The following is a 25,182-nucleotide window of genomic DNA, read 5'->3' as shown; positions in this document are numbered from 1 at the left end:
TATAAACATTAAATAGAGTGGGGCTCAGAGACTACCCCTGTGAGACACCACAGCCGAGACGCATGTGTTTCGAAGTAGCATCTCCTTCAAAGATCTGGAATGACGTGTCATCCAGAAAGGATTGCTGGCACTTTAAATTAGCTACCATATCAGGGAGGGAATTACAGAAATGTCCATAGGCACCCGAAGGCCGATAGATTGCCTGAGAAAGTACAAGTTGGTGAGAATCCGATTGCAAATGAGAGGTTCTCCCAATCGGGTAGGGGTCCTACAGAGGTGCTGCATTTTAAACCAGTTTTATATATGATGGCGATGCTGCCGCCTCTCAGGACCCCGCAAGTCTTACCTTCTGCTTGTGAAGTAATCTTGCAGAGATGACATGAACAACCGCCACCGTCTCCCACCTTACCCTAGAACATGCATGTGTACTGACCAGGATGAAGATGGGACCGGGGGAGGAAGCTAGTGGTATGGAAGATATCCTCCTGAAGACCAAAATGGTAACCCCACTGTGTTCTCGGAATCCCTCTGGAAACACCGCCTGGAAAGCGAAGCACAGGGGAACACTATTACCACTGATGCATTCAAACGTGCCCGTACATAGTACACCACAGTGCTCAGTGTATTGTATAGTCACCTTATGTGTGGCACCATGAAGGATGGAAAAGAAACATCTTCAGCAGGGTCAGTGAAAGTGGCAAGCACTCCTGCGCGTGTGACTGTGGCAACTGACTAGCAAGCGCTCCTGCGCGTGTATCAGAAGCAAAGAAATTGACAAGCGCTCCTGCGCGTGTGCAAAAGGATAAGGAAATTGTCAAGCGCTCCTGCGCATGTGCAAAAGGATAAGGAAATTGTCAAGCGCTGCTGCGCGTGTGCAAAAGGATAAGGAAATGTTCAAGCCCTCCTGCGCATGTGCAAAAGGATAAGGAAATGTTAAGCGCTCCTGTGCGTGTGACTGAGACAAGGAATTGACAAGTGCTCCTGCGCGTGAGACAATGTAAACGCAAAAGAGAATAAGGCATACCTCCTCACGCAGTCAAGCTTGAAATGAAAAGATAAGCGCTCCTGCGCTTATCAATAGGTAACAAAGGACGTCTAAGTGCTCCAGCACTAGCCGTAGGCAAGTTGTGAGCAAGCGCCCCAGCGCGTGCCCCGAGCTACGGGAAGCAGCGCACACCATCGCGAGCCTGAATCAAGAAGGATTCAGGCTCGTGCACGCAAAAAACTTTGGAAGGGAATTCCGCTGGAGCTGCACGGATGTACTCTGCAGGGTGAGGCGATAATCCAAAGCGCTGATCCGCGGGCACCGCAGGCAGTTCTGCGGTTTCCCCTGGAAGTGCTCAATGTCCGTACTGGCGTCTGCTTCCGGTAGACGGAGGCTAGACCGCCAACCAGTACGAGCTTCCTGACGTCGTCGAGTGCTATTGGACGTACGCGGAAACACGGACTTGCACTCACTCGCCAGGCATGACTGCCTGTTCAGACCCATGACACCGCCTTTGCATGATTCCCGATCTTGTTTCTGGATAAGATATCCAGGAGGGAGGGCCTGAACAAGATCGGAGTCAGACTCGCTATTGAGCCAGGTCTCAGTTAAAAATAACCCCTCGGGCGCTCTTCCTCCAGTATCACAAAAATTTCATTTGAATGCTTGGGAATTGACCTTCAATTAAGTAGGAGCATTTTGAGCGATTCCTGAGAGAGGCAAATGGCATGTGATTTGACAAAAGGGCAGAATTTAAAAGAGCAATGGGAGCAGTGATAATCATCGCTGAGAACGGAAATGGAATGCAAACACTTATGAGTTCTCCCTCTAAGTTTTTGGAGCTGGTTTGATGTTTATACATACTTGTCCGTAAAAAAACCAGCAGGGTTGTGGCCCCTGGTCCCAGTCAGGCGCGGACGTGCCCTTTTGTAGCGTGGGCGTGAGCGTCAGCGTCCAACTACTGGGCTGCTTACTAAGAGTAACGAATTCCCTGTGTAAAATTCGCTAAGACTGCCCCCCCCTTTAACACAGCTTCTATCAGTATCGCAATCAATAAAGTACAGCGAGTAAGTAAAAACAAGTAAAACAGATAAAAAATACCCCCCGAGCCTTAACACAGCTCGCAATTCACCAAAATGTGCCTCTGTGTAATATGGTATAGTGTGCATTTTTTTCTTTAATAACAACTCCACTGCAAACAAAATAATATAAATAAAAAATATTGCCATTCACAATGCCAGTTGCTCCAACTCCAACAAATGCGAGACCTATTGCATTGCAAAAGCTTATTTTAAATGTGGTTGACTCCGTTGTGACAGCTTCTTTTAATATGTGGAAAAAGAGCCAAGTGTGTCTACTGCATGTACTGTCTTGCAAATTGTAGCCTGATTTACATTGTGTGAATGCTTTCATTAGCTTTTAATGAAATAAATCTGAAAGGGTTACAGTTTCCCTCTGTCCACCTCTTAAAGTGTTTCCTATGTATTTTTGTGTGCATGTTGTTGTGTATTGGAGTGTTGGATGATGGGGAAAGTGGTTAGACCTCCAGAAGTAGTGACTTAGTCCCAAATATCTAACACCGGTTTGGTGGGTATTGAGAATTATGTATTATTGAGCCTTTTGCCTTTAGCTGACCATTCAAGGTCCCCTCTATGATCCATCCACAACCACTGTGTCCGTAAGCAGACATTTTTTATCTGACTCTTTAGCTGTCCATTTGATGATTGTGGAGGTATTATACAAAGTAGTCCTAGAAGGGTTTAAGGCATTGTAGATTTTCTTTCTGCCATTAGCAATCTTTTACTAACTCATGCTTATCATTTTCCTTTGTACATTTTCTAGCTCCTTTCTCGGTTAGGGGGGTGAGGTGGGGATAGCCTGAAAGAGATATAGTAATCTAAGAAGTTACCAAAATGTTACATTTAACTATCGAGGAGATTGATAACTTAAGCCATTTTTTAAGATCTTCTAGAATGTTTTTTTTAGGGACGACCAGTTTTTCTTGGACATTTTTCCAGGTCACTCGTGATTTTGCCTTCTAAATATGTAATCGATTCTGAAGCCCATCGAAATGCGTTTAGTTTATCAATATCGTTCTGAAGTTCATTTGAGATGGAAATGGGTAACATCTCAAAATTGTGATTGGTAATCTTGAAATCTGATACTTTTTCAAAAGGTTCTAGTTTGGTCCCAACTACCCAAATCGGGTCTGTTACAGCCAACAACACATTGGCGGCGAATAAGCAGAGCTTGTACTTCTACAGAGCCAAATTAGATGCTTTGGATACCCACACTTCCTTGGAACCTAAGTGCCAGTGGATCTACCTTCAGTGCAAATAGAAGTGGACAGAAAGTGCTTCTCGGTTTTGTGCTCCTATCTCCTTCTGTTGACACTGACTTTTCCCTTTGTGCCTTTTAGTTTGACAAGATCAGTTTTTAGATGTTGCTACCAGGTAGTACAAGATGTCTGGTTTTGAAAGACCTATTATAAACTTATGAATGGGCTTACCATTGGCTTTGTGGTTCCCCTCATTTGCTTGCTACTTATTTGATGACTTGCCTTAGCCTTCTTGTGTTTGTTCCTCCTCTGAAGCATAGCCTCTTCAGAATCCTTTTGATTGACTAACTTGATATATTTTACTGTTCACATTTAGGGAACAGTTTTTTTCCTTGTTCATTCAGCCGTCCATGAGAGTGCATGTGTTTTCTAGCTCTCACCGTTGTGTACTGCCCTTCCCTTCAAATGATCTCCCCCCGCTGTGTTGCTCCCCACCCCTCTAAGCTTGACTGTAAAAGCAGAGCAGCAGAGAGATTTTTGCTGGTTTATGGCTGAGAAGCAGACTTTAAGAATTGATTTTGTTTTTCTCCCTGCATTCCACATACTGTGGGAAAATGCATGTTTTGTCACGCAAAGGCTTTTATGATGCTGGGGGAAGGGCCATATGCTCAACTCATTCACCTGGCGTCTGAGGCAGAAGTTGTACTTAGCATGACTCTTCTCGTGGTTGCCCATAAATCTAAAGATGACCAAATGGCTTAATCTTCGGAAAGTAAATTAGGCCATGGCAAGCGTATCCCCTTACATTATGACACTTTTATTCATTTTTTAAAACTCTTTTTATTAGTATATAATTGTCACATGCCTGCAACATTGGAAACACCATAACATTACAGTATGTTAGTTTACTCACGGCTCAAACATCATAGCAGCAGTTTGGAGACATTCTTCCCCATTCTCCCCCCTCCCCCCCGTCAAACGTTTTACATCTGCATATTGCCGGTGTACAGATCTGACCCCTGTTATGTATTCCAATTATCCCAGATTTGTGTTCACTTTTGAAGGCAGCTTCTGGTTTCATAGATGGTCTTTTCAGCTATCATCGACCAATCCATGTCTTTTTCCCATTCAACACTTTTTTTATTCTTGTTAAATTCTTTTCTGAGTTTCCTGTGTGAAAAGAAGTTGAAAAGTAACCCAGACCATTCATAAAGATTGAAAACATTACATTAAATTTACAGTTTTGGGATGACGTAAGTTATGCTAGCTTTTCCTCCAGCATTTTTAAGTATGTAATTCTTTTACCTTTTTTAAAACAATACACCCAAAAATTGGCAAAACAAGAAGTTTGGCATAATAAAGGCAGTCCATATTGGTTAGTGATCGCTTGCTTCTTATTAGGATGTAGTCCTGTACTTTGCCACTGGCTTCAAGCTAGCCTGGCTGTTGAGGGTGTTACCCCGAAACCGATCCCAGGATGCTTGCTTCCGGTCCAGGGAAGACCTGACTTGGCAGTTCAGGCTTGACTGTTACCATGAGACAAAGGGTCAAGACTGATTTGCAAATAGCTGGGTCTAAACTGGGGTGGCCAAGTGAGCTAAAGAACGATGATGGATTAAACCCAGATCTGTGACTGGGGATGAGTGTTCAAAAAGTTTCAGTGCTCCGTCCATCATCTTTGTGTTTGCATTGTACACTACTCTACACCACTCTTTGCCACTACACTCTACTCTGCACCCCTATAGTCTACGCCACTGCACCCTTCGCCATTGCATTATACGCCAATGCACTGTATGCCACTCTACCCAGCACCTCTACTGTACGCCACTGCACTGCCAGTCTACACGACTACAATCTACGCTGCCTACCCTGCACCACTCTATTCTACACCATTGCACTCTACACCACTCTGCCAGTGCACTCTATTCTGCACCTTGCTACTCTGCCACTTCAGTCTGCTCCACTCTTCTTTACACTACTCTATTCTACACCATTTCTCTGTACGCCATGTCACTTCACACAGTGCCACTGTACTCTACGCCACTCTACTGTACGCCACTTCACTCCATTCCACCTAGTCTATGCCATTCAAAACCACACTTTTACACCACTCTACGGCCCTCCATACCACTCTGTGCCACGCCTCTCCACTTTGTTCTATGCTACTCTAGTTTACCTCACTCCACTCTATACCACTCTATTCTGTGCCGCTCCACTCTGCTCCACTCTGTGCCATTATGTTGAGCTCCTAGCCACTCTGCCCTACTCTACACCTTGCCACTCTACGCTGTGCCACTCCACCATACTCTACTCCACGCTGCTGTGGAACATTGCTAAAAGACATTGGAAAAGACAATAGCTCTCGCCTAGGTGAAACCTATTTGCTTTGCCAATGCTTGTTTAATATGTGTATTGTGTGTACATAGATGTTTTATTTGTTGTTGTTTTTTATGTTGCCAGCTCCTCGCAACTTTTCTGAAGAAATATATCTCTGTATCTTGGAAAAGCACTTTTTAAATTAAAAAAAGATTCGATAAATTTATAGCATGTATTCTTTAGTCATTGCTCAGTGATTATTTTAGTTCCGAAGAGTAAACTACAGTGTTTCAATTACTTCTAAATTGATATGGTGGTAAAAAGTAAAACCCCTCAGGGTTATTGGGTTGTTGTTGTATGCAAAGCATTTAGGGCTTAGGCAATTTACTCTACTCCTGTTGGTCTAGTTCAGTTCGGCAGATGGGTTACTCAGTAGTTGAACTGAATCTAGCTCAGTCTTAATCTCCACTTCCATGTTAAGTTTGTGGCTTTGGGACAGTTCCTCAGTGCAGTTTTCTTCCTTGCCTTTGTATAGTTCAGTTGCTTTTATTTTACCTTTTGGGTTTCTGTGGGTTAGCCTGCTCTTGTCTGTTGCATGCCTTCCTCTACCTCCTTTAATCTATTATTTTCTGTTCTATAGACATTGAAGTCCTATTGGAAATTACTACTGATATCTTAGTTTCCGTATAAGAAGTTCTTTGGTAAGCTCGTGACCTTCCCTTCTCTGCTTGACCTCAAAGAACAGTATTCTGATTACTTGGCTGCCCTAAGGTTGCTTTCCCTTGCCTTGTGGTCTGCTACTTTTGCCACACTATCTCTTGGCCTTACACCCAGTTCTCTGAATTTTTTTGGGACCCTTTACATCCTGTTTGTGTTACTAGAGCGCTCCACATTGGCCTTTAGCTCCATTCTGAATAGATCTCTCAGATAGGTAGATATACCGTCTTTAGTTTCTTCTTTTTACGAATGTTCCCTTGCCATGGCCTGTCCTCAGGGCTTCAAATGTATCTTTAAGGGGTGCTATAGTAATGTGTACTCGCTGGTCGGCTCCATCCCTGTGTTCAGTCTTTTTTTACCGACTAGAGTCGCGCTTTCATTGCTGTCATACCGTCTTACATTTCATTCAGATGTTGGTGCATCTCCTCTCTCTAGGCATTAAACCCTACTGTCAGGGTTTTGTCTGGACTAATTTGGAGGTCCGTTATGCAGCTCTTCTATTCTCCTATGTGAGAGATGGAAGGGCTTCAGTTGGAACTTTTGTGATGCTGGACAAGGAGTCGGTGGATTGGGGGCAAAAGGGACGATATCAGAAAATAAATATTTGTATTTCCACTATAAGTACAAATGATCTGGTTTAGCATGTACAAGTTTGACTATATCAGGTGTGTGGGATACAGCAGAGTCTTTTACTCCAGGTTTAGGCGTTACGAAAGAGGTTAAGATTTGTAACTGAACTCATTACAGCTTTAACATGAACACCAGATTATGAGTTGGAATGTATCTGAATCCTGCCTTGTGGTGCCATGTCGCTTAAAAACATGCCTCATTGGCACATTTTTTGTGTTCTCTGCCACCATGGAGAATCCACAATGCAGTGTAGATCCAGTTCACCAGCTCTTGTAGTTCCTGCTCCATCCTGCACATTTTCAATGAGATTGTGTCGGCTGCAATCCTCTCCCGCCTATGGCTGCTGCAGCAACAGAGCATGCAATGAACTTTGCAATGTCTGATAGACCATAAGAAGGGGGCTATGGTGACCTCCCTCTGGTCACACTTGACATCCGGTTACACAGACACCCCCAAGGCTTGTGTCCCCAATTAATCCAGGCGGGGTTTCAAGTCCAGCATTGCCACCATCAGCCTCAGCAGTGCATTGACACCACATCGTCCTTCCCAGGAACCTCCAACATGGTAATTGAGTCTCCTCACTGGTGCAGCATTGTGCCTGCTCCTCGGGACACGCTCCCTCTTGCAGTTCCAAGTAGTCTGACGCAGCAGGCTGCAATATGACACCTATCACTCAGCCTGAGAAAGAAGCGGACCTTTTGGATGATGATAGGCTTCAAGCACCCCCTCCCTCCTGCCAGTCTGTTGGATACATGCATCTTGCTGTCATTGGTACCAGTTGACATTAGGAGAATACGGCTGAGGGGTAAAAATAAGCATTTCTCACTCCCACACTAAGCATGCTGTAGCCTGCAAGGGAGCCCTCCTGAAACTAGGTGCTCCTGGTGTGTATGTCCATAAGTGGGGAGTTTCCGAAATCCAATAGCAGCTAAACAAAGGTCGAACAATTGTTTTACGATTTTGTTCTGGGGTAAATTGTTATCCCTCACAAAACTGTTGGAAAGTGAGTCCTCCATCATTTTCTTTGTCAGCAGGAGAGTTTAGTCACTCAGAGTGTGAAACCAAGACTTATTTTGTATTCTGTGATCTCCGGTTTGTGATGGAGTATGTTGAGAGGCTCAAACCTTTTATTGAACATGATTGTTTGGGTGGGGCAAATTAGAAAAGATTCTATTTTAGGTTGATTGTTTTAGATTATGAGACGTAATTGAGGCCTGCATGATATCCAGAGCCATATTTAGATGTGTAAAATCATCTGGAGTTAACTTTCATACATGACGCGGTAACCTGGTTTCTGTCAGTATCCCTATGATGTTTGAAGTATACGTTCAAAAGAGTGGGGTCGATAATGGATCTTTAGGGGATCCCTGCTGTGAGTGGTTGCTTAAATACAAGGCAAACTTGTGTTGTACTTTCTTTAGTTATTTAACATGCATAAGGTTTCAACCAAAAAGGTTTAACAGTTTGATAATGACAGGAAATAGAACAAACCAAGGATAACGACCAAGCAGAACAGTTATGGTATGCATTATTCATAGAAGAGAGAGGGTGACAACTGAAGACAGAGGTATGTAAGAGTTGATAACATGCCTTCAAGTTTTCGGTCACCAATATTGGGTGGCTGCTGTTGTGGAATAGTAAATTTAAAAGTAAAAAGAAATAGAAGTTTCTACATCTTGTGCTTGGCTGTGTTATAGTACTGGAACTGGCCATGTACTTCTTTTTCCCCCAATGGTGCTCAGCATCTGCTAAAACCTGTTTTTGTTCTTGCTGTCAAAAGGCAATTGTACAGCTGATGCATGTAAAGAGTGAGACATAATAGCTTTGCAAATGTTAGTTTTTGTTATGGTGGCTAGGATGTTTAAAATGTTATTCATGGACTCTTATTGGGTTGTGAGGGAATTAACCTGATTGGTATATGTAAATAGAGGTCTCCTATAAATGCTCAGCAGTAAATGGTTAAGGTTGATAGTTTTTATTGTCGTCATCCACCCATGTGTGCTGCTTTTTTGGCATGACTGATCACCATATTTTTAGTTTGTAGATTTCAAAAACCAATCTGAAAGCCTACTGACCAACCTATTCGGGATTAGGATCAGGAGACTGGAGACTACCAACTTGGAAAACAATGAGATCTAGAGTGAATCTCTTCTCGAGGTTGGGTTTTGTTCGATGTTGCAAGGAGGGTGAATTTTGAGATGGAAGAGTCTTTAAGCATATCCCAGGGCATTGTCTCCGGTTCTAATGAGGAAGGGGTTTGTTAGTCAAAGGGACTAATGCTGTAAGTTTTTCCTTTGCTGGTGGCAAACATTTTTCTTACTTGGAGCTGTACCCCAACATTAAGTAATTTCTTTGTTTCGAGCTTGCCATCCATAAAGGTTCAGTGATGGGAATCCAAATGACAGGGGTGGAAGACTTGAGTAATCATTAGATTGACATCAAGTTTTCTCTTTAGAAAAATGACGTAGAGAGGGTTTTTTGATTGTGTTCTGTAAAAAAAAAAAAAATGATTCAAGCTAAGTTTAGCAGTTATATGAATTAAGAGATTTTTGCTGGTAGATCACAACACACCATACACTTTTAAAAGCCTGTATTAAGGAGCCTGTAGTATCAAGGCACCTAAAAAATGGACTCTGCATGTCCCTGTTCATGACACGTGTTGCACACCATAATCACTGTTGGGCAAACTTTGTGCACATCCATCCCATTAGTGTGTTCCACACCACAAACCGCCTTATGCACGATAGCTTTCCACTGCACGTCACCAGCTGTCCTCTCCACACCACCAGTAGTCTTCTGTTCTGTTACAGGTCAGTTTATCTGGACAGGTGTAGGTTACCAACTACTTGGAACACTGTAAGTTCCTTTCCTAATTAAAAGAATGCTCATTGAAGTAGTGTACATCCACAGAAGGTATGACCTGAATTGGACACTGCAGTGTTATGAGCTCCTGCAAACCAGCTAAATTGCAAATGCTAGTAACCTGCTGGACTAACTTGGGAGGCACACCAGGGAGCTCCACTTACAGTGTAGGAGTCAAAGGGTGCAGTACAACAGATAGTCTTAAAACCTGCCTAGTGTCCGCAGGTATGCTATGTAATGGGGGATCCTTTGATGTGCACTAATAACAGTTTCTGTGAATATCTTTTAAGATATGGACAGGTAAATCTGGACTTAAAATGTCAGTAATACTGTATGTGAGAACAAATTATGTTATGTTTTTCGGTTTAGAATGTCTATTTTGTCAATTTCTTGCCCTTAAAGTTTTGAGAAAGTTAAGAATAAGGTCTTCGTTCTGAAACATTTCACAAGTTGCTACTTTTTGTACGAATATGTAACACTTTTTTTCCCTAACTGTTCCTTTTTCTCTTGGACAGATGTTTACCAGGTGAGCTATGTGGGAAGGGGAAGCATTCCCTAGCCTCACCAGCAATTTTGATGGACCCATCTGACCAGGACGGCAGTGCAGGAGCAAATGTTTATGTCATGGGAATAGCTACTGAAATTGAGGACCCTGAGCATCCTCCTCATGGCATGCTATCTCATCCCAATGTGATGGAGGCAGGGAGCCTCCTCGAGGTGGCAGAATCCAGTGCAGGAAATGTACACAGTATCCAAGTAGCCCCATTGGACACCGTGGCTTATCAGGATGTATATTATGAAGAAGTACTAACAACATCTCCTACAATGGTTGTCCATGTGCAGCTTGAGGACCATACAATACAGACCGAGGACATAGAGTACAGCACAATACAGGCTGAGAACTACCCGTTGCGGCCAGAGGATATCGCAGTGCAAGTCAATGACCTCACTGTTGATGCTAAGGACAATGCAATACAGATAGAGGAAAATATAGAAAAGAATGAGCAGCACACAATGCAGACAGAAGATTACAACATACAGACTAGCAACCACATAATACAGGCTGAGGACAACACGATGCAAGCAGAGCTCATAATGATGCAGACTGAGGATGGAATGATGCCGGCTGGAGATGAAACAATGCAGACGGATGATGGCATGGTGCAGGCTGATGAAGGCGAGGTGTTGCAGGCTGATGAGGGCGAGGTGTTGCAGGCTGATGAGGGCAGGGCGTTGCAGGCTTATGAGGGCCTGACGATGCAGGCTGATGAGGGCCTGACGATGCAGGCTGATGAGGGCCTGACGATGCAGGCTGATGAGGGCCTGACGATGCAGGCTGATGAGGGCCTGACGATGCAGGCTGATGAGGGCCTGACGATGCAGGCTGATGAGGGCCTGACGATGCAGGCTGATGAGGGCCTGACGATGCAGGCTGATGAGGGCGTGACGATGCAGGCTGATGAGGGCGGGACGTTGCAGGGACAGACGATACAGTCTGTGGATGGGGTTATGCAGGTTGTTGATGGGGCAATGCAGGCGGAGGATGGGGCGATACGGGCAGAATATATGATACATACAGACTATGGCACCATACTAGCTGAGGGTGGAACAATAGTGGCTGAAGGCGGTACTATTTTGGCGGAAGGCGGGGCAGTGCAGGCAGATGATGGAGCAGTGACCATACTAGCTGAGTGTGGGACGATACTGTCTCATGGCGGATTAGTGCAGGCCGAGGATGGGGCATTGACGATACTGGAAAGGGTGGTACAGGATGAGGACAGAGCACTGCAGGCAGAGGATGGGATGGTGCAGCCTGAGGAGGTCGCTGTGCAGCCTGAGGAGGTCGCTGTGCAGCCTGAGGAGGTCGCTGTGCAGCCTGAGGAAATTCCTGTGCAGCCCGAGAACGTCTGTGTGGCGTCTGAGGATATTAACGTGCAGCTCAGTGATGGCAGCCTACAGACAGAGGGCAACACAACACAGACTGTGGGCAATGAAGTGGTCACTAACCTGCCTGAGAACGACACTATTCTGGCTGAGGACAATGCAATACCAGCTGAGGAAATTACAATAGAAACAGTAGACAATGTGATACAAAACAAAAGAAAACTGCCAATATCGCCTGGTGATGAGCCCACACTGAAGCGTAAGAAGGGACGGAAAAAGAAGGTTGCATCGGGTCTCTCTCATGGTAAGCGAGCTTACTTTCTTTTGATGTGCAAGCGCAATACTGCTCTGTATTTTATGCTTTTTGCGCTAATAGACTCTAAATGTAAGATTTCCTGTTGCCATCTAGAGCCTTTAAAACCGGGCTAAAGATTTCAGTGCTCTGGCCGCTAACAATGCATACAAATAATTCTGCCGTGGGATTCTTTATGATGTCCATAAGCATTTTCTTAAAGGAAAAGGCATGAGAAAATGTGACCTTTTTTGACTGCAGACATAGTCTGAAAGTAATCGTTCTTAATTAAGAATTTCAGAAGCTGGCAGCCTCGCGAGCATGCTCTACAGTGTCATTCAGCCAGATTTTTTCTCTGTTGTTTTGAGAAGGAACCCCTTAAACAGTTAGTTTTTAGGGCTCGCCTAGCGTTGCAGTGCTTGCGCTGCTCGCTTGCAATATCTATTGTCGTTGGTTTTCTGTCTGGCTTCTTTGGAAGTGGGGTTGGTGACTGCCCTATCTCCCTTAGGCCCTGCCCACCCGTCTGTTGCTCGTCATGTGTGCGTTGTCCTTGCCTCACTCTCGAGCACTCCTTCTCTCAGAGGCTTCCGTCGTGTCTCACCATCGCAGCTAGCGGCTTCCGTACAGTGTTTGTCCATTTGGGTGTTTTCAGCTAGCGCCAGCCTGCTGCTTTGATGGCTTTGGTGTGCTTAGAGACATTGTAGGGAAAAGAGCAACGCAAATGCAGCTCACACGGTGCGTTGGCCGTGACCCCGAGCAGGCTGTAAACCACTCTTCACTGGGGAAGGGATGGTTAGGTCCTCGCGCACCTTTTGCCCTAGTTTTGGAGTGCGATGCGGTTACCCAGAGACCAACAGTTTAGTGCTTGATTTCGTTCTTTGAGGCACTTTGCTACTGTCTGTATTTGATCATTTTGAATTTCCTTTAATGTAATGTTTTGAAAACTTTCCCTTACGTTTAATTACGCAGGCCCCTGCAGATAACGTACGCCAAGGACTTAAATCACAAATCAGTTTAGTGAAATAATTGAATATGTATTTACTCTGCTATTTTCCTTGCATTTTTTCGTTTTTTCGCGCTGACATTGCCGTTGTATTTATTCTAACCCCCCCACCTTGTAACATATTCTTGTCGTCCTTTGTCTCCAAGAGCCTTTCTGATAACCACGCACTGCACAATCCAAGAACGCTCACATCACTCTAGTGTTTACCAACACAGTGCCTTACTTGCCCAGCTCATAGAAGCTGCTTTCCCAAATGTTCGGCGCTGTTGGGGCAGTGGGCCCTCAATCTGGGAACGTTTTACAAATAAAAGAATGAGCGCGTGTACTCACCAAAGACCACAGACTCTCCGTCTACCTAGGCAGCAGCATGGTCGCCACCCTCGGTGCCTGGCCTGGCACTGTGGGAGGGAGTCCAGTCCTGAGGCGGCGAGGAGGGGGCACTGATGTGCTGGGAACCCCGAACCCTCAGCCTTCCAAAGCTGGCACCTTGTCAACTGGAATTGCCACTTTTCCTCCTGCCCCCCCAAAAATTGATTTGATGGGGTTTCCTTTTTTTCTGTCGGCTTGAACTAGGCCGCAAAGGAGAAAAGCCCTGGGGGATGTCGCGCTTCATGGTCTGTGAAGCGGACGCTGTTAATTAAAGACATCTGCAGAGTCTCCTTCCATGTTGCATTCCCCTGCCTTCCTCATCCATGCCCTGCGTGTGACTTCATTATTTATTTATTTTTAAACCGGGCGCGGTATCCGCTTCTAGGTGTTAGCGTTTTTATTTTTCATATTCAGACTGATCTCAGCCTTCGTTAAACTGTCCCCTTGCCTCTGCAGCACACACGGCATTACTCCTCAAGTTGCATATATTTAATAATAATTTTTGCTCAAACATACGTAGTTACTTTGAGCCCATTATTAGTGTGACGTCCACCCCCCTTTTTTTAGGTCTCGCCTATGCAGCACGCAGCGCGCAAGCGTTGCTTTGGAGTGACCTCTTGAAATCACTCCGGGCTTTTGTGGAAACTCGTGCATGTGCTCCACTGTTTCCAATGGGCCCTCGTGCATGTGCGGCGTTTGCCTTGTGGGAGCGAGCAGCAGCGCCATCTGTTAGTAATTATTGCGCCTGCCGCTGCTCGCTCCTGTAAGGTAAACGCTGTAAATGGACTGTGGGGCCGCGCTTGTCTTTCAGCGCTTGTTTAGAACTTGTGCCCTGCACTTTAACCAGATTGCCGGGCATGCGCTGCCGTGAGGAGGCTGTGTGACTTTGGGGCGGAATTGCCTTTTAAGATTCATAGGGATGGAAATGCACGAGCAGCAGGCCTGCAGCTCAGCTTCCTGTACTGTGACTTCCCCCTTTGTACACACACACACAAACACACAGTAGTGTTGAATCCTCGGTGCTTTCACACAGAGGCGACAGGTCGGGGCTGTGCTAAGCAGCCTCCCGCACCTCGCCCTGTTGGATGAACGCCTCTTCCATTCAGCCACATGTCCAACATCAGCCGCCGCCGTCTCCGTGGTCACCGGTTCCTGCTTTCTGCCCACGTTATTCTCAAAAGCGGTGGCGTGACGTGCAAGGAGGTCTTCTTCACAGACAGAGAAACAGACTTTGCTTCCAAAAAGGAAGCAAGAGTCACAGACCGACTGAAACGCAGACTCAGACCCCGAGCAGGTGGAGAAACGGGCATGAGACATTATTTTGCATCCAAGCTCCCTGACTTTGGAACGGCGACCTCTTAGTGCACAGAAACCTCCAGTGCCTGCTACTACCACAGTGTAAGGCCTCACGCAGAAAACGGCTGTTGCACTGCAACTTTTACATCCCCACTTTGGAGTGCGACCTTGTCACCCCTATGAGGGGCAGTGACGGTGCGTTGACACTTTGTACTAGTCAGTGGGTGAGCAGTAAACAGCCAGCCAGACCTTGGCACAACTAGAAGCAGGCAGGAGGGCTGGAGGCGTGGTAGTTTAACTTCATGTAGGACACCGTCGGCGAGTCCCAGATTTTATCCAATAGTACTAACGGTAGAGAGATTCTTTGGTTTGTTGCCTAAAGGGTTACAGCGCAAAACTACACGTCCCAGAATGCAACTTGCTGGTGGGCGAAGATGTCACATCAAAGAATATGAGGCATGTTTTTGCAATCAACCTTCCATCTCTCCTACTTTTAGAAGGAAACTCCTGCAGAATCATATTTTTATTAGGTGGACTCTGAAAAGCATTGAATCCCAGTTTAGGGCACTGACAGATTGGTTCAATGTTTTCTCTTATGTATGGGACAAAACCAATCGCAAGTTTCCCCTTGGTGCGTTAGTGAGAAGGGCCCCATTGTATACATTTGCACTGGTGTAAAACTATTAAAAATGCTCAGTTGGCCCCGTTATGCTGCTTGTCTCATACAATCCGTCCCAATGGGCCTACTACAGTGCATGCTGCATAAAGATGTTTTCACTCATACAAAACAATGCAACCGCCGTGGTTTGCCCTGCTCTGATGTGTTTTCATAATAAAGAATGTAGCAGGTTTTCTCCACTTCTGAAATATGAAAAATCAAGTTTGGAGCTAAATTAGTTTGCTTTATTTTTTAACAAGGGTTAATAATGGGTCACGCCTTTCCGTAGTTAAGCTATGTTACCTAAAATTATGAATAAACAAAAGAAGTATGCCATAAATATTTTTGTAATTCTTTCAGATCCGCTGTATGTGTTTTACACCAGACGCCCTTGTTTATGGGATGCAGAGCGCAGCAAGGTCTGTTTGTGACCTATTTAAAATGCACATTGAAAATGGCAGATAAGAAGCTTTTTTGCTCATTTTCTAAATGTACCTGGTCCCAAGAGCCCCTCTTTTTTTGCTGAGGAAGTGTGTTAATTGTATCATATTGTATATTTATTGATTACTCGTTCACGAAAGCCCATGTGTGTTTCTTAACCTCAGAACGATGGACTGGGTCAGAAGGCTGGGATGAATAGTTGTTTAAATGAGTGTTGCTTCTTCTGGTAGCTCTGGTCTAAATTCTGTGATTCTGGGTGCATCACTTAATTTCCCCGAGCCACAGCAGAGCCAAGGGTATGGCTCGTTTCTTAGAGCCTGTGCACGAGCCGAGTTCTGAAAATGTGTGTTATGGGAATCATAAAACAAATCCAGTAAACTGTGCTAAAGTCTCTTAAAAGTTGAAAAAAAAATGTTTTCATTACATGGAAGCTTCGACATTAATGGGGCACATTACATTACTGCGCTGAGAGGTACATATTAAATGTGATAGTTATGTACAACTGGTAGGCTGAACTCACATATTTTAAAATGCTTTCATGAAGAACAAGCATTGGCATAGCCAATAGGTCTCACCTTTGGGACCTTATAAGTGTTTAGCCATGCAACAGTTGATGTTGTTGCACCAAGGATATTGTGCTGCATAACTAGATACTTATAAGGTCCCAAAAGCGAGTCCTATTGGCTATTCCAATGCTTGTTCTTATTTGTGGCTCGCAGCACAGCTTTATTTCATATGGCGTACGGCTTGGAACTTATTTTAGTTCGTGATTCAGTTTCTCTGTGATATGCGTGTTAGACTATGACTAATCATCCTAATTAGTAACAAGCATTTGAAATGCACTAGGTCTCACATTTGCGAGGGTTTGAGCTATTAGCATTGTAAATGACAATGCCTTTTTATTTATTTATTTTTATATATATATATATATATATATATTTGTCACATAAATAAAAGACATTGTCATTAACAATGCCAATAGCCTAAACACTTGCAACTGCGAGACCTATTGCATTGCAAATGCTTGTTATGAGTCTGTTTTTTTATCCCAAACTTTATTTTTGGGGGATTTTTTTGATTTCTTACGTTTACTTGGTCAAAAGAATTTTATGTTTTAGTTAAATGGCTTTTTCCCCCCTATTTTTGCTGGAGATGTAACCTCTAACGTGCCTTTCTGATGAGCCACCATTTCATCTCTTTTTGATCACGCTTTTCGAGAGGGAAAATATATTCTGGAAATACTAGCATGACTTTATGATAGCTTGGTAAATCTTTCCATGTGGCAAATGGGATACAGATTGGATACAAAATCAGGTATGGAGTCTCCGCACCCAGCACTTTGCCAAGGGAGTCCCCGCCCCTACTCCTGGACTCGCTGGGATGGAAAGTTCATTCCTTCCTTCAGGAGATTGCTCGAAAGTTTATGACCAAATAGAAGAAGAATTATGCCATGTATGTCTCATTCTTCTAGGTATCACCCAGTTCTAGATCTAAAATATGGCAAAATTAACTTTACCGTATTATACAATCATTAGGTAGATTTAATGACCTCCATAGATCTGCTAGACACCCATTGTCACAGTCCAGTATGCAAACATTAGATGAGGTTTTGAATCGAGAGCTATCACTATAAGGTCTAGCCATATGCTGCAAGAGCAGCTGCTCTGGTATTCTATAAAGGCATGGTAGTGTTGACTGTATGGGAGATGGCATATTTATATATTTGTACCTAGATGGATGGGTGTGAAAACTCACTCCGTTCCAATGCTACAACAGGGCCTCTAACCCACTGTAGATCTACATCTGGACTTCTGTCTGCCCATCAACTCTTCAGATCGATTGTCCATCCTGTTCAGGCAGTGTGAGGAAAGTGGTTTATTATATGGTACAGTGGGGAGTCCTCACAGTGTAATGAACAAGCTACCTGTACTGCTCCAGTCAAGTTTGTTTGGAAAACCTTAGCTCAACCCTGGGTAGCAGTGGCTCTGAGAAGTTGGGCTTCATCAAAGGAACAAGAGTAATGCATCAAGAAGTACCAGAACAGTCAAACAAGAAACAATAAAAATCAGGCACCAATTTATAACAAGCATTGGCAAATCCAATAGGTTTCGCCTATGCAAAAGATATTGGTTTTGTCAATTTGTTTTTTACATGTTAGACAGCAGTTGAGCTTCTGTGCAAGATGGCTTGAAGTAAAAAAACAAAACAAAAAAAAACCCTATGACAAAAACCAGCATTGACTGCGCAATAATGCTTTTTTTCTTTCATATTGTACAAAAGCTTAGCTGCTGTGCAACATATCAAAAACATTATCTGAAAGAGACTGTAGTTATAGATTCCTTACCTTTACAATTATTCCCATAGATTTTTTTCTTTAGCAGTACTCCTGCGCGTTGGTTGGTGGCGTCGGTTGACTCTGCGTCTGTCGTTGGCGTCGTGGCCCCTGGAATGATGTCGTGATGTCTACTTAGGCGCCACCCCTGCGCACTGACGTCAGTTATATATTTTTCTGTGCCGGCCAGCACTGATCGGGAGAGAGCTACCCCTTTTTTTCGACTTTTTGTAGACTTCTTTTCTTTAGTCTGTCGCCTCCTAGTGTATGAGGGATGTTCCATCGTTGGACAAGGTTTAAACCGTGTGAGGCCTGTACCCGCCTGATGTCGGTTACGAACCCCCACCTCATGTGCCTTTGGTGCCTGGAGCGCAAACCAGGCCTAAAGTCGTGCTCCGACTGCCAGACCATGAATCTGAAGTCTTTGCGGGAGTGGTCCCGAAAGCTCTTGGAGGCCCGACATTCGGCTCCGCGTTGCTCAAGGCCCCGGTTGAGAGGAAGATCTCGGGACTGGTCACGGAGCCACCATCATCATTTGTCATCCAAGTCTTCGCACTCCTTGAGTAAGTCCAAGCACAGGAAGAAGGCAAAGAATCCTCGTCGCTCTTCGCCCCGTCCGTTGGCTGACGCAACGCAGGACCCGGAGCGTCGTTGCTCTGCTGCTCCGTCTCTGGAGCCTGCTCCTGGGACGGCTCCGCGCGTCCCTCCTTTTCCTGGAGCCGGAGTGTCCCCAACCCAGCTTCGAGCTTTCTACGAAGGGCTTTGCGGCATCTTTGGGCAGCCCGACTCCACCGGCGCACCTTCTGGCCCTGCGGACTCGGCTGGGGGCCCCTGGCCTTCGATGCCGTCAGTTCCAGCCCTGGTGCCAGAGGGCCACCGAGTATCCAGGCCTGGATCCGGTCGACCTCACGGTACCTTCTCTGGCGCCGATTCCAGTGACGACGCCTCTGGCTGTGACCCGATGGGCGTTGACCTCCGCCTCACCCACGACTTGGCCACGGCTCGGACTGACATCGGTACCGGTGCCGTAAGGTACGTTTGTGCCTCTGTTCATTCCTGGTGTTGAGGAGGCAATCAGAGGAGGTTGAGGAGGACTGGGAGGGGTCTGTGGACCCTTTGGGTGACCAGCTTGAAGAGCTGTACAGGGAAGAGGAAATGGGTGATGGCAGTGGTTTGTATACCTCACCAGACCTCGGTATGTTCTCCACCCCCCCCCCCCCACCCTCCTACCGTGGCTATGGAGGGGGGAGCTTCATACGCAGTGGTGTTGCGTAGGGCGTCTGAGGCCTTGGGCCTGGAGCTACCTATGGTGGAAGTCAGGGCTAACCTCTTGACAGAGGTCCTTAAACAAGCAGCGGCCTCATCGGAGCCCCTTCTGCCTTTTTAATGAAGCCCTCACCGACATCCTTCTGGGCACTTGGTCCAAGCCCAGCATAGGGGCTCCTGTGGACAGGATGATTGCCCGACACCACCACCTGGCCCTGAGTGACCCACTCTCCCAACACCGACCCCTAGAGCTTGGTGGTCTAAGCCTCGTCCTCTAAGGACGCATTCCCTACTGCTCCCCCAGTCACAGTGCTCGGAGAGAGGCCCGGTCTGTTCTCACCCGTGCAGTGGCAGAGAGTAGAGACGCAGCCAAGTTCACCATCGGATGTGGGCTGGATACCGCCGACTCTGAGTAGAATGGTTTCCATGTCAGTAGCCTTGAGGCACTACGCCTGGCTAAGGACGACTGGTTTCTCGGGGGATGTCCAATCCAACTTACTGAACATGCCCTTTGATGGCCGTCACCATTTCGGTGACAAGGTGGACTCTGCACTTGAGCGCTTCAAGGATTCTAGGGCTACCGCCAGATCCTTGAGCCTTGTGGCAATCTCTTGTCCCAGCTGTCTGCTTTTCGCCCTTTTCGTGGCTACGGAAGAGGTGCCCCAACATGTTCGACCCAGTCTAGCCACCGGGTCACACACTTTGCCCAACCTGTACGCAGCCGCCGACGTGGGACCGAGTGACATGGAACGGGGGGGCCAGCTGGCGGGCGAGTCCACCCATTACCCCCCTGCAGCAGCCTCCAAACCTAGTCTGAACTTTCAGGTCTAACAGAGGTCAGTGGACGGCAGGATTCGCCATCACCTCACCCACTGGCAAAACATCATGTCGGACAGGTGGGTTTTGCAGATAGTCGAAGGGCTACTCCCTCCCCTTCGAGACCCCCTCCCTCCATGCCACTAGCCTTCCATCACATGTCGGAGCATCACTTGGCCCTTCTCCGCCAGGAAGTTGCAGCTCTCCTGGCCAAGGGAGCTATTGAAAGGGTCCCTGTTCCAGAAGTAGGTCGTGGTTGCTTCTGCTACTTTCTGGTACCCAAGAAGGACAAAGGCCTGTGTTCTATCTTGGACCTCAGGGTCCTCAACTGCTTCCTCCAGAAGGAGAAGTTCAAGATGCTCACGTTGGCTCAGGTCCTGTCTGCCCTCAACCCGGAGATTGAATGGTAGCGATGAACTTGCAGGACGCATACTTCCATGTCTCCGTCCTGCCAGCCATCGGGGTTACCTACGGTTCATGGTAGGCCACAAGCATTTTTAGTTTACTGTGCTCCCCTTTGGCCTTATTAGCACCCCTTGGGTGTTCACGAAAGTGATGCTGGTGGTTGCAGCTTATCTGGGCAGATCAGGGGTTCCAGTCTTTCCGCATCTCAACGACTGGCCATTGAAGGGTGTTGTCTTCCCAACTCCCGACTACGGCGGACCACCTGCACTTGCTGAGGTTCACTATCAACGTGCCGAAGTCACACCTGACTCCCTCTCAGAAGCCCCTTTTCAACTAAGCAGTTCTGGATACAGCACAGTTTCAGGCTTATCCTCTGGAGCAGCGAGTCCAGGATATTCGGGCCATGATACCGATGTTTCAGCCTCTATCCCGGATTTCAGGGAGAATGGCCTTGAGGCTGCTGGACCTCATGGCCTCCTGCTGGTGGATCAGGCCAGGTGGCATATGCCAGCTCTGCAGTGGGACCTGAAGTTCCAGTGGGTTCAGCATCTGGGGAATCTTTCCGACTACGTCCAGATCTCGGAGGGGACTGTGTGTCAACTGCAGTGGTGGCTGACGAACCAAGCTGGGTCAGAGCAGATCCCTCTCCCTTCCCCAACCAGACCTCACAGTGGTGACAGATGCGTCACTCCTGGGATGGGGCGGCCATCTGGGAGAGGCGGAGATCAGAGGCGTCTGGTCTCCGGTGGAGTCCGAGCTCCATATCAACCTGCTGGAGCTCTGGGCGATTCACCTGGCACTCAAGGCATTCCTTTCCTCTCTCAAAGGGAAGGTAGTGCAGGTGTACACAGACAACACCACTGCCATGTGGTACTGCAACAAGCGGTGGGTTGAGTCGTGGACCGCGTGTCAAGAGGCTCTTCGTCTCTGGACATGACTGGAACATCAAGGCATGTCCTAGGTAAGTTCTCTGATCACTAGGGCAGACAAACTCCGCTGCCGGTGCCTGGTGGATCACGAATGGCGTCTTCACTCTGAGATGGTGCAAGGTCTCTTTCAGCGGTGGGGAGAGCCTCGGTTAGATCAGTTTGCCACCGAAGAGAACGTGCAATACCAGCATTTCTGCGCTTTGGAGTTTCCAAGGCGTCACTCGCTCTGCGATGCTTTTCACCGCGATTGGAACTGCGGCCTCCTGTACGCCTTTCTGTCTGTACCACTTCTGCCCAGAGTGCTGAAGAAGATCAAGCGCGACCGGGCCTAAGTCAATCTTGTGGTTTCGGACTGGGCATGAAGATTTTGCTACCCAGGGCTCTTGAGCATGGCCATCGATCCTCCGATCAGGCTGCCTCTTCGGGAGGATCTTCTGCTGCAGCAGCAGGGGAGAGTCCTCCACCTGAACCTGTCCATCCTCCACCTCCTTGCGTGGAGATTGAGCAGCGACAGTTGACAGCTTTTGACTTTTCTCCTGAAGTCTGTAATGTCATCTTGGCAGGTGTCCCTTCACTAAGACGGTATACGCCTGCAGATGAAACAAGTTTGTGGCATGGTGCACAGCAAAGACTGTGGATCCCCTTTCATCCCCTCTTTCGGAGGTTCTCTTGTATATACTTTCTTTGGCCCAGCAGGGCTCTGCCCTGGGCAGTAAAGGCTACCTTTAGGCCATATCTGCCTTTCTTCGCCTTCCTGTTCAGCCTTCTCTTTTGAAGTCCCCTATTGTAAATCTATTTCTAAAGGGCATTACTCACCTCTTTCCTCCTCTGTTCATTACGCCGCTGTGGGACTTGAACCTGGTCTTAACCTATCTTATGTGCGCTCCGTTTCGAGCCTCTTCACAACTGTCCTCTCAGACTCATTACTCTGAAGACCGCTTTCCTTGTAGCCATCATCTCTGCTTGCAGAGTGAGTCAACTTCAGGCTTTATCTTCCAAACCTCCTTTTCTTCCTATTCATGTGGACAAAGTAGTCCTTTGCACAAGGCCCTCTTTTCTTCCCAAAGTGGTTTCCTCTTTCCTTATAGGACAGACCATCACTTTGCCCACCTTCTTCCGACCTCCGCACCTTTCCAAGGAGGAGGAGAGACTCCACCGGCTGGACCTAAAACGTGCGCTGTCCTTCTATCTCGACCACACAAAAGAGTTCCTGGTGGATGATCAACTCTTTGTTGGATATGTGGGGGCCAAGAAAGGTCGGGCTGTGCAAAAATGCACCATCTCTCGATGGGTTGTCCTATGCATTAAAATCTGCTACTCCTTGGCAAAGATGGAAGCCCCATTGGGACTGCATGCCCGGTCCACCAGGGCAACGGCAGCTACTACGCCTTGGGGCGTGGAGTTCCACTCCCTGACCTCTGTCAGGCGGCCACGTGGGCATCTCTGCACACCTTCATCAAACATTATTGCATGGACAGCCAAGTCTGGAGAGACGGCTACTTTGGCTATTCTGTTCTCCAAGATTTTCTGGTGTGAACTTGGTTCGCAGACCCACCTCCGGGATTGGCATTGGTGGGGTATCTATTCTGAAGGTAAGGAATCTATAAGTACAATCTCTTTCAGATGAACAAGTTACTTACCTTCGGTAACGATGTATCTGTAAGAGACCTATGTAGTTATATATTCCTTACCGCCCCACCCATCCTCCCTGTACTGCGAACTTACTTCTAGGGATAGGGACTTTCTTCCAGAGCCCTAGTTATGTGCACCAGTGGTCAGTGTCTTGCATGGCTCTGCTCTTCTGGCGTGGAAAGTTATGTCAGTGATGTCAGCATGCAGGGGTGGCGTCTAAATAGACACTGTGACGTTATTCTGGCACCCACGATGTCAACGACCGGCGCGGATACGACCGACGCCACCTACCTACGCGCAGGGGTACTGCTAAAGAAAAAATCTCCAGATCCAGTCTGACGCTTCGGGGTAATTCTAAAGGTAAGGAATCTATAACTACATACGTCTCTTACAGATACATTGTTACCAAAGGTAAGTAACTTGTTTGACAAGCCAATTAGTTTTGCATTGGCGAAACCTATTTCTTTGCCAATGTTTTCTACAAAAACACTCCCTAAATCATGTTCCTGAATGTGTGATGTAAGGCAGCGTACGGACAGATGGCCTAGAGAAGTTGTCATCCTGCACTATTCATTTTTTCTTGTCTGCCTTAAGTTTTTTATCTAGTGAAATAGAGGATATGTAGGTCCACCGAAGGTGCTCCACATTTTGACAGATGTTCAACATGAGCTTACACTATTCCCACATGCAGATCCAAATTGTTCATATTAGTGGGAGTTGAGATTTTTTAGGGCATGGCACGAAAGAGAAAGCAAATTTGGCTCTAGTTACAACACCAAGTCAACTATGAGCACATGCACACTTCCTGGGTTTCTCTCAGTAGCACAAATCCCACTGATTGGCGGGAGCCTAAGAACCCGAAGCCTAATCTGAATCTCCTCGCAGCCCATAAAATAATATGAGAGTCTCGATCTGTGCGCAGTTGTAAAGAATGTTTTCTTAAACTGTAGATGCCACTACTTCAATGCCATTTAAACTTGCAGCCTGAAATGTTTTCTCGTCCCTGTGTTGCGTGCTTAGACATCGCGGTGAGCCGGCTGCTCGCGCACACACTTGGCCCCCAATCACCGACCCTACCCATACACATAACCCCAGCAATTAATGTTACTTCCGAGTTAGAAACGGCTTGAAGCGCAGCATAAACACAGGCAGGGAAAACAGAGCAGTGTTACAGCAGAATCAGCAGTCTGGAAACGGCAGCAAGGCAGGAGGGGTTGGGAATGGGCAAGCTAGGATGAGAGAGGGAAGGATGCATTAGCGAGAGGGAAGGGTGCCAATAACAATGTGGGAAGAGCGATGAGGAGAGATGACAGCCTGCTGATGCACTAGTAAAGAGTGCTGGATAGCAAATAAAGGAAAAAAGTACCTTCCAAGTGTGTAGCCGATGGAAGGGCACTGGCCAGTGACCTGAAGCTGTACTTCGGCCATGTTGCATGGCATGAACAGGCAAAGCAGAAAGACATGCAAAGTGAAAGCAGACAGCGTGCTGACCAATCAGAAGCATGTAAATTAGAGAGACAATGGAATTGATGAATGGTAAGTAAAGGTAAGTATTTTAAGATTTTTTTTGTGCAAGTGATTTTGCAAGTGCTCTGCAGGCGAAACCTAAAAAAAGGGTTGTATTTTTATTTTCAGATAGGCACCTCAACGGCAAAACTCCTGGAGGTTTCCGCAGATATGAATTTAAAAAAATGACAAGGAATCACAGCTTCTTCATTCAGTGCAAGAAATCATTGTAATGGGCCGCAGTTAACCTTTGCAAACTTTGGAAAACTTTATAAAGTTGTATACTACTACTTCGGGTATCTTTGGGTGACCAACTCTGGCAGGGAGCAAATCCCATAGGCCAAAGAGGCTTGTTTGAACATTTACCTGGCAGTAAAAGCAGTCTTTAATCAGGTTCCATGCTTTATGGATGAACCGCAATGAGCTTCAATGGAGTGGTCCTGCTGCAAGGGATACAGGAGGCTGACGATGCTGATCCGTTGATGGGGGCTTTCCTTAGGCTACTCCTTAGTTCACTAATACTGTGGGGCGACTTTGGCCACAGGTGTTGATGCTCCTTGAAGTA

At 46.5% G+C, this 25,182-nt stretch overlaps 1 protein-coding gene across 5 annotated transcripts in view; it reads left to right on the top strand.

Annotated features, from left to right (window-relative positions):
- Window positions 1-25,182, top strand: part of GTF3C2 (general transcription factor IIIC subunit 2) — a 906,867-nt gene that overhangs the window by 30,829 nt on the left and 850,856 nt on the right. For all 5 annotated transcript variants that reach the window (XM_085613289.1, XM_085613287.1, XM_085613288.1 and 2 more), the window contains one exon: window positions 10,304-11,976. In XM_085613289.1, coding sequence (XP_085469415.1) covers window positions 10,365-11,976 — 1,612 coding nt within the window. In that variant the 5' untranslated portion in view covers window positions 10,304-10,364. The remainder of the gene's footprint in view (window positions 1-10,303; window positions 11,977-25,182) is intronic.

The sequence above is a fragment of the Triturus cristatus genome, chromosome 6 (assembly GCF_964204655.1).
Source record: "Triturus cristatus chromosome 6, aTriCri1.1, whole genome shotgun sequence".
Lineage (NCBI taxonomy): Eukaryota > Metazoa > Chordata > Amphibia > Caudata > Salamandridae > Triturus > Triturus cristatus.
The sequence above is the reverse complement of the archived record's forward strand: the minus strand, read 5'-3'. Positions and strand labels throughout refer to the sequence as shown.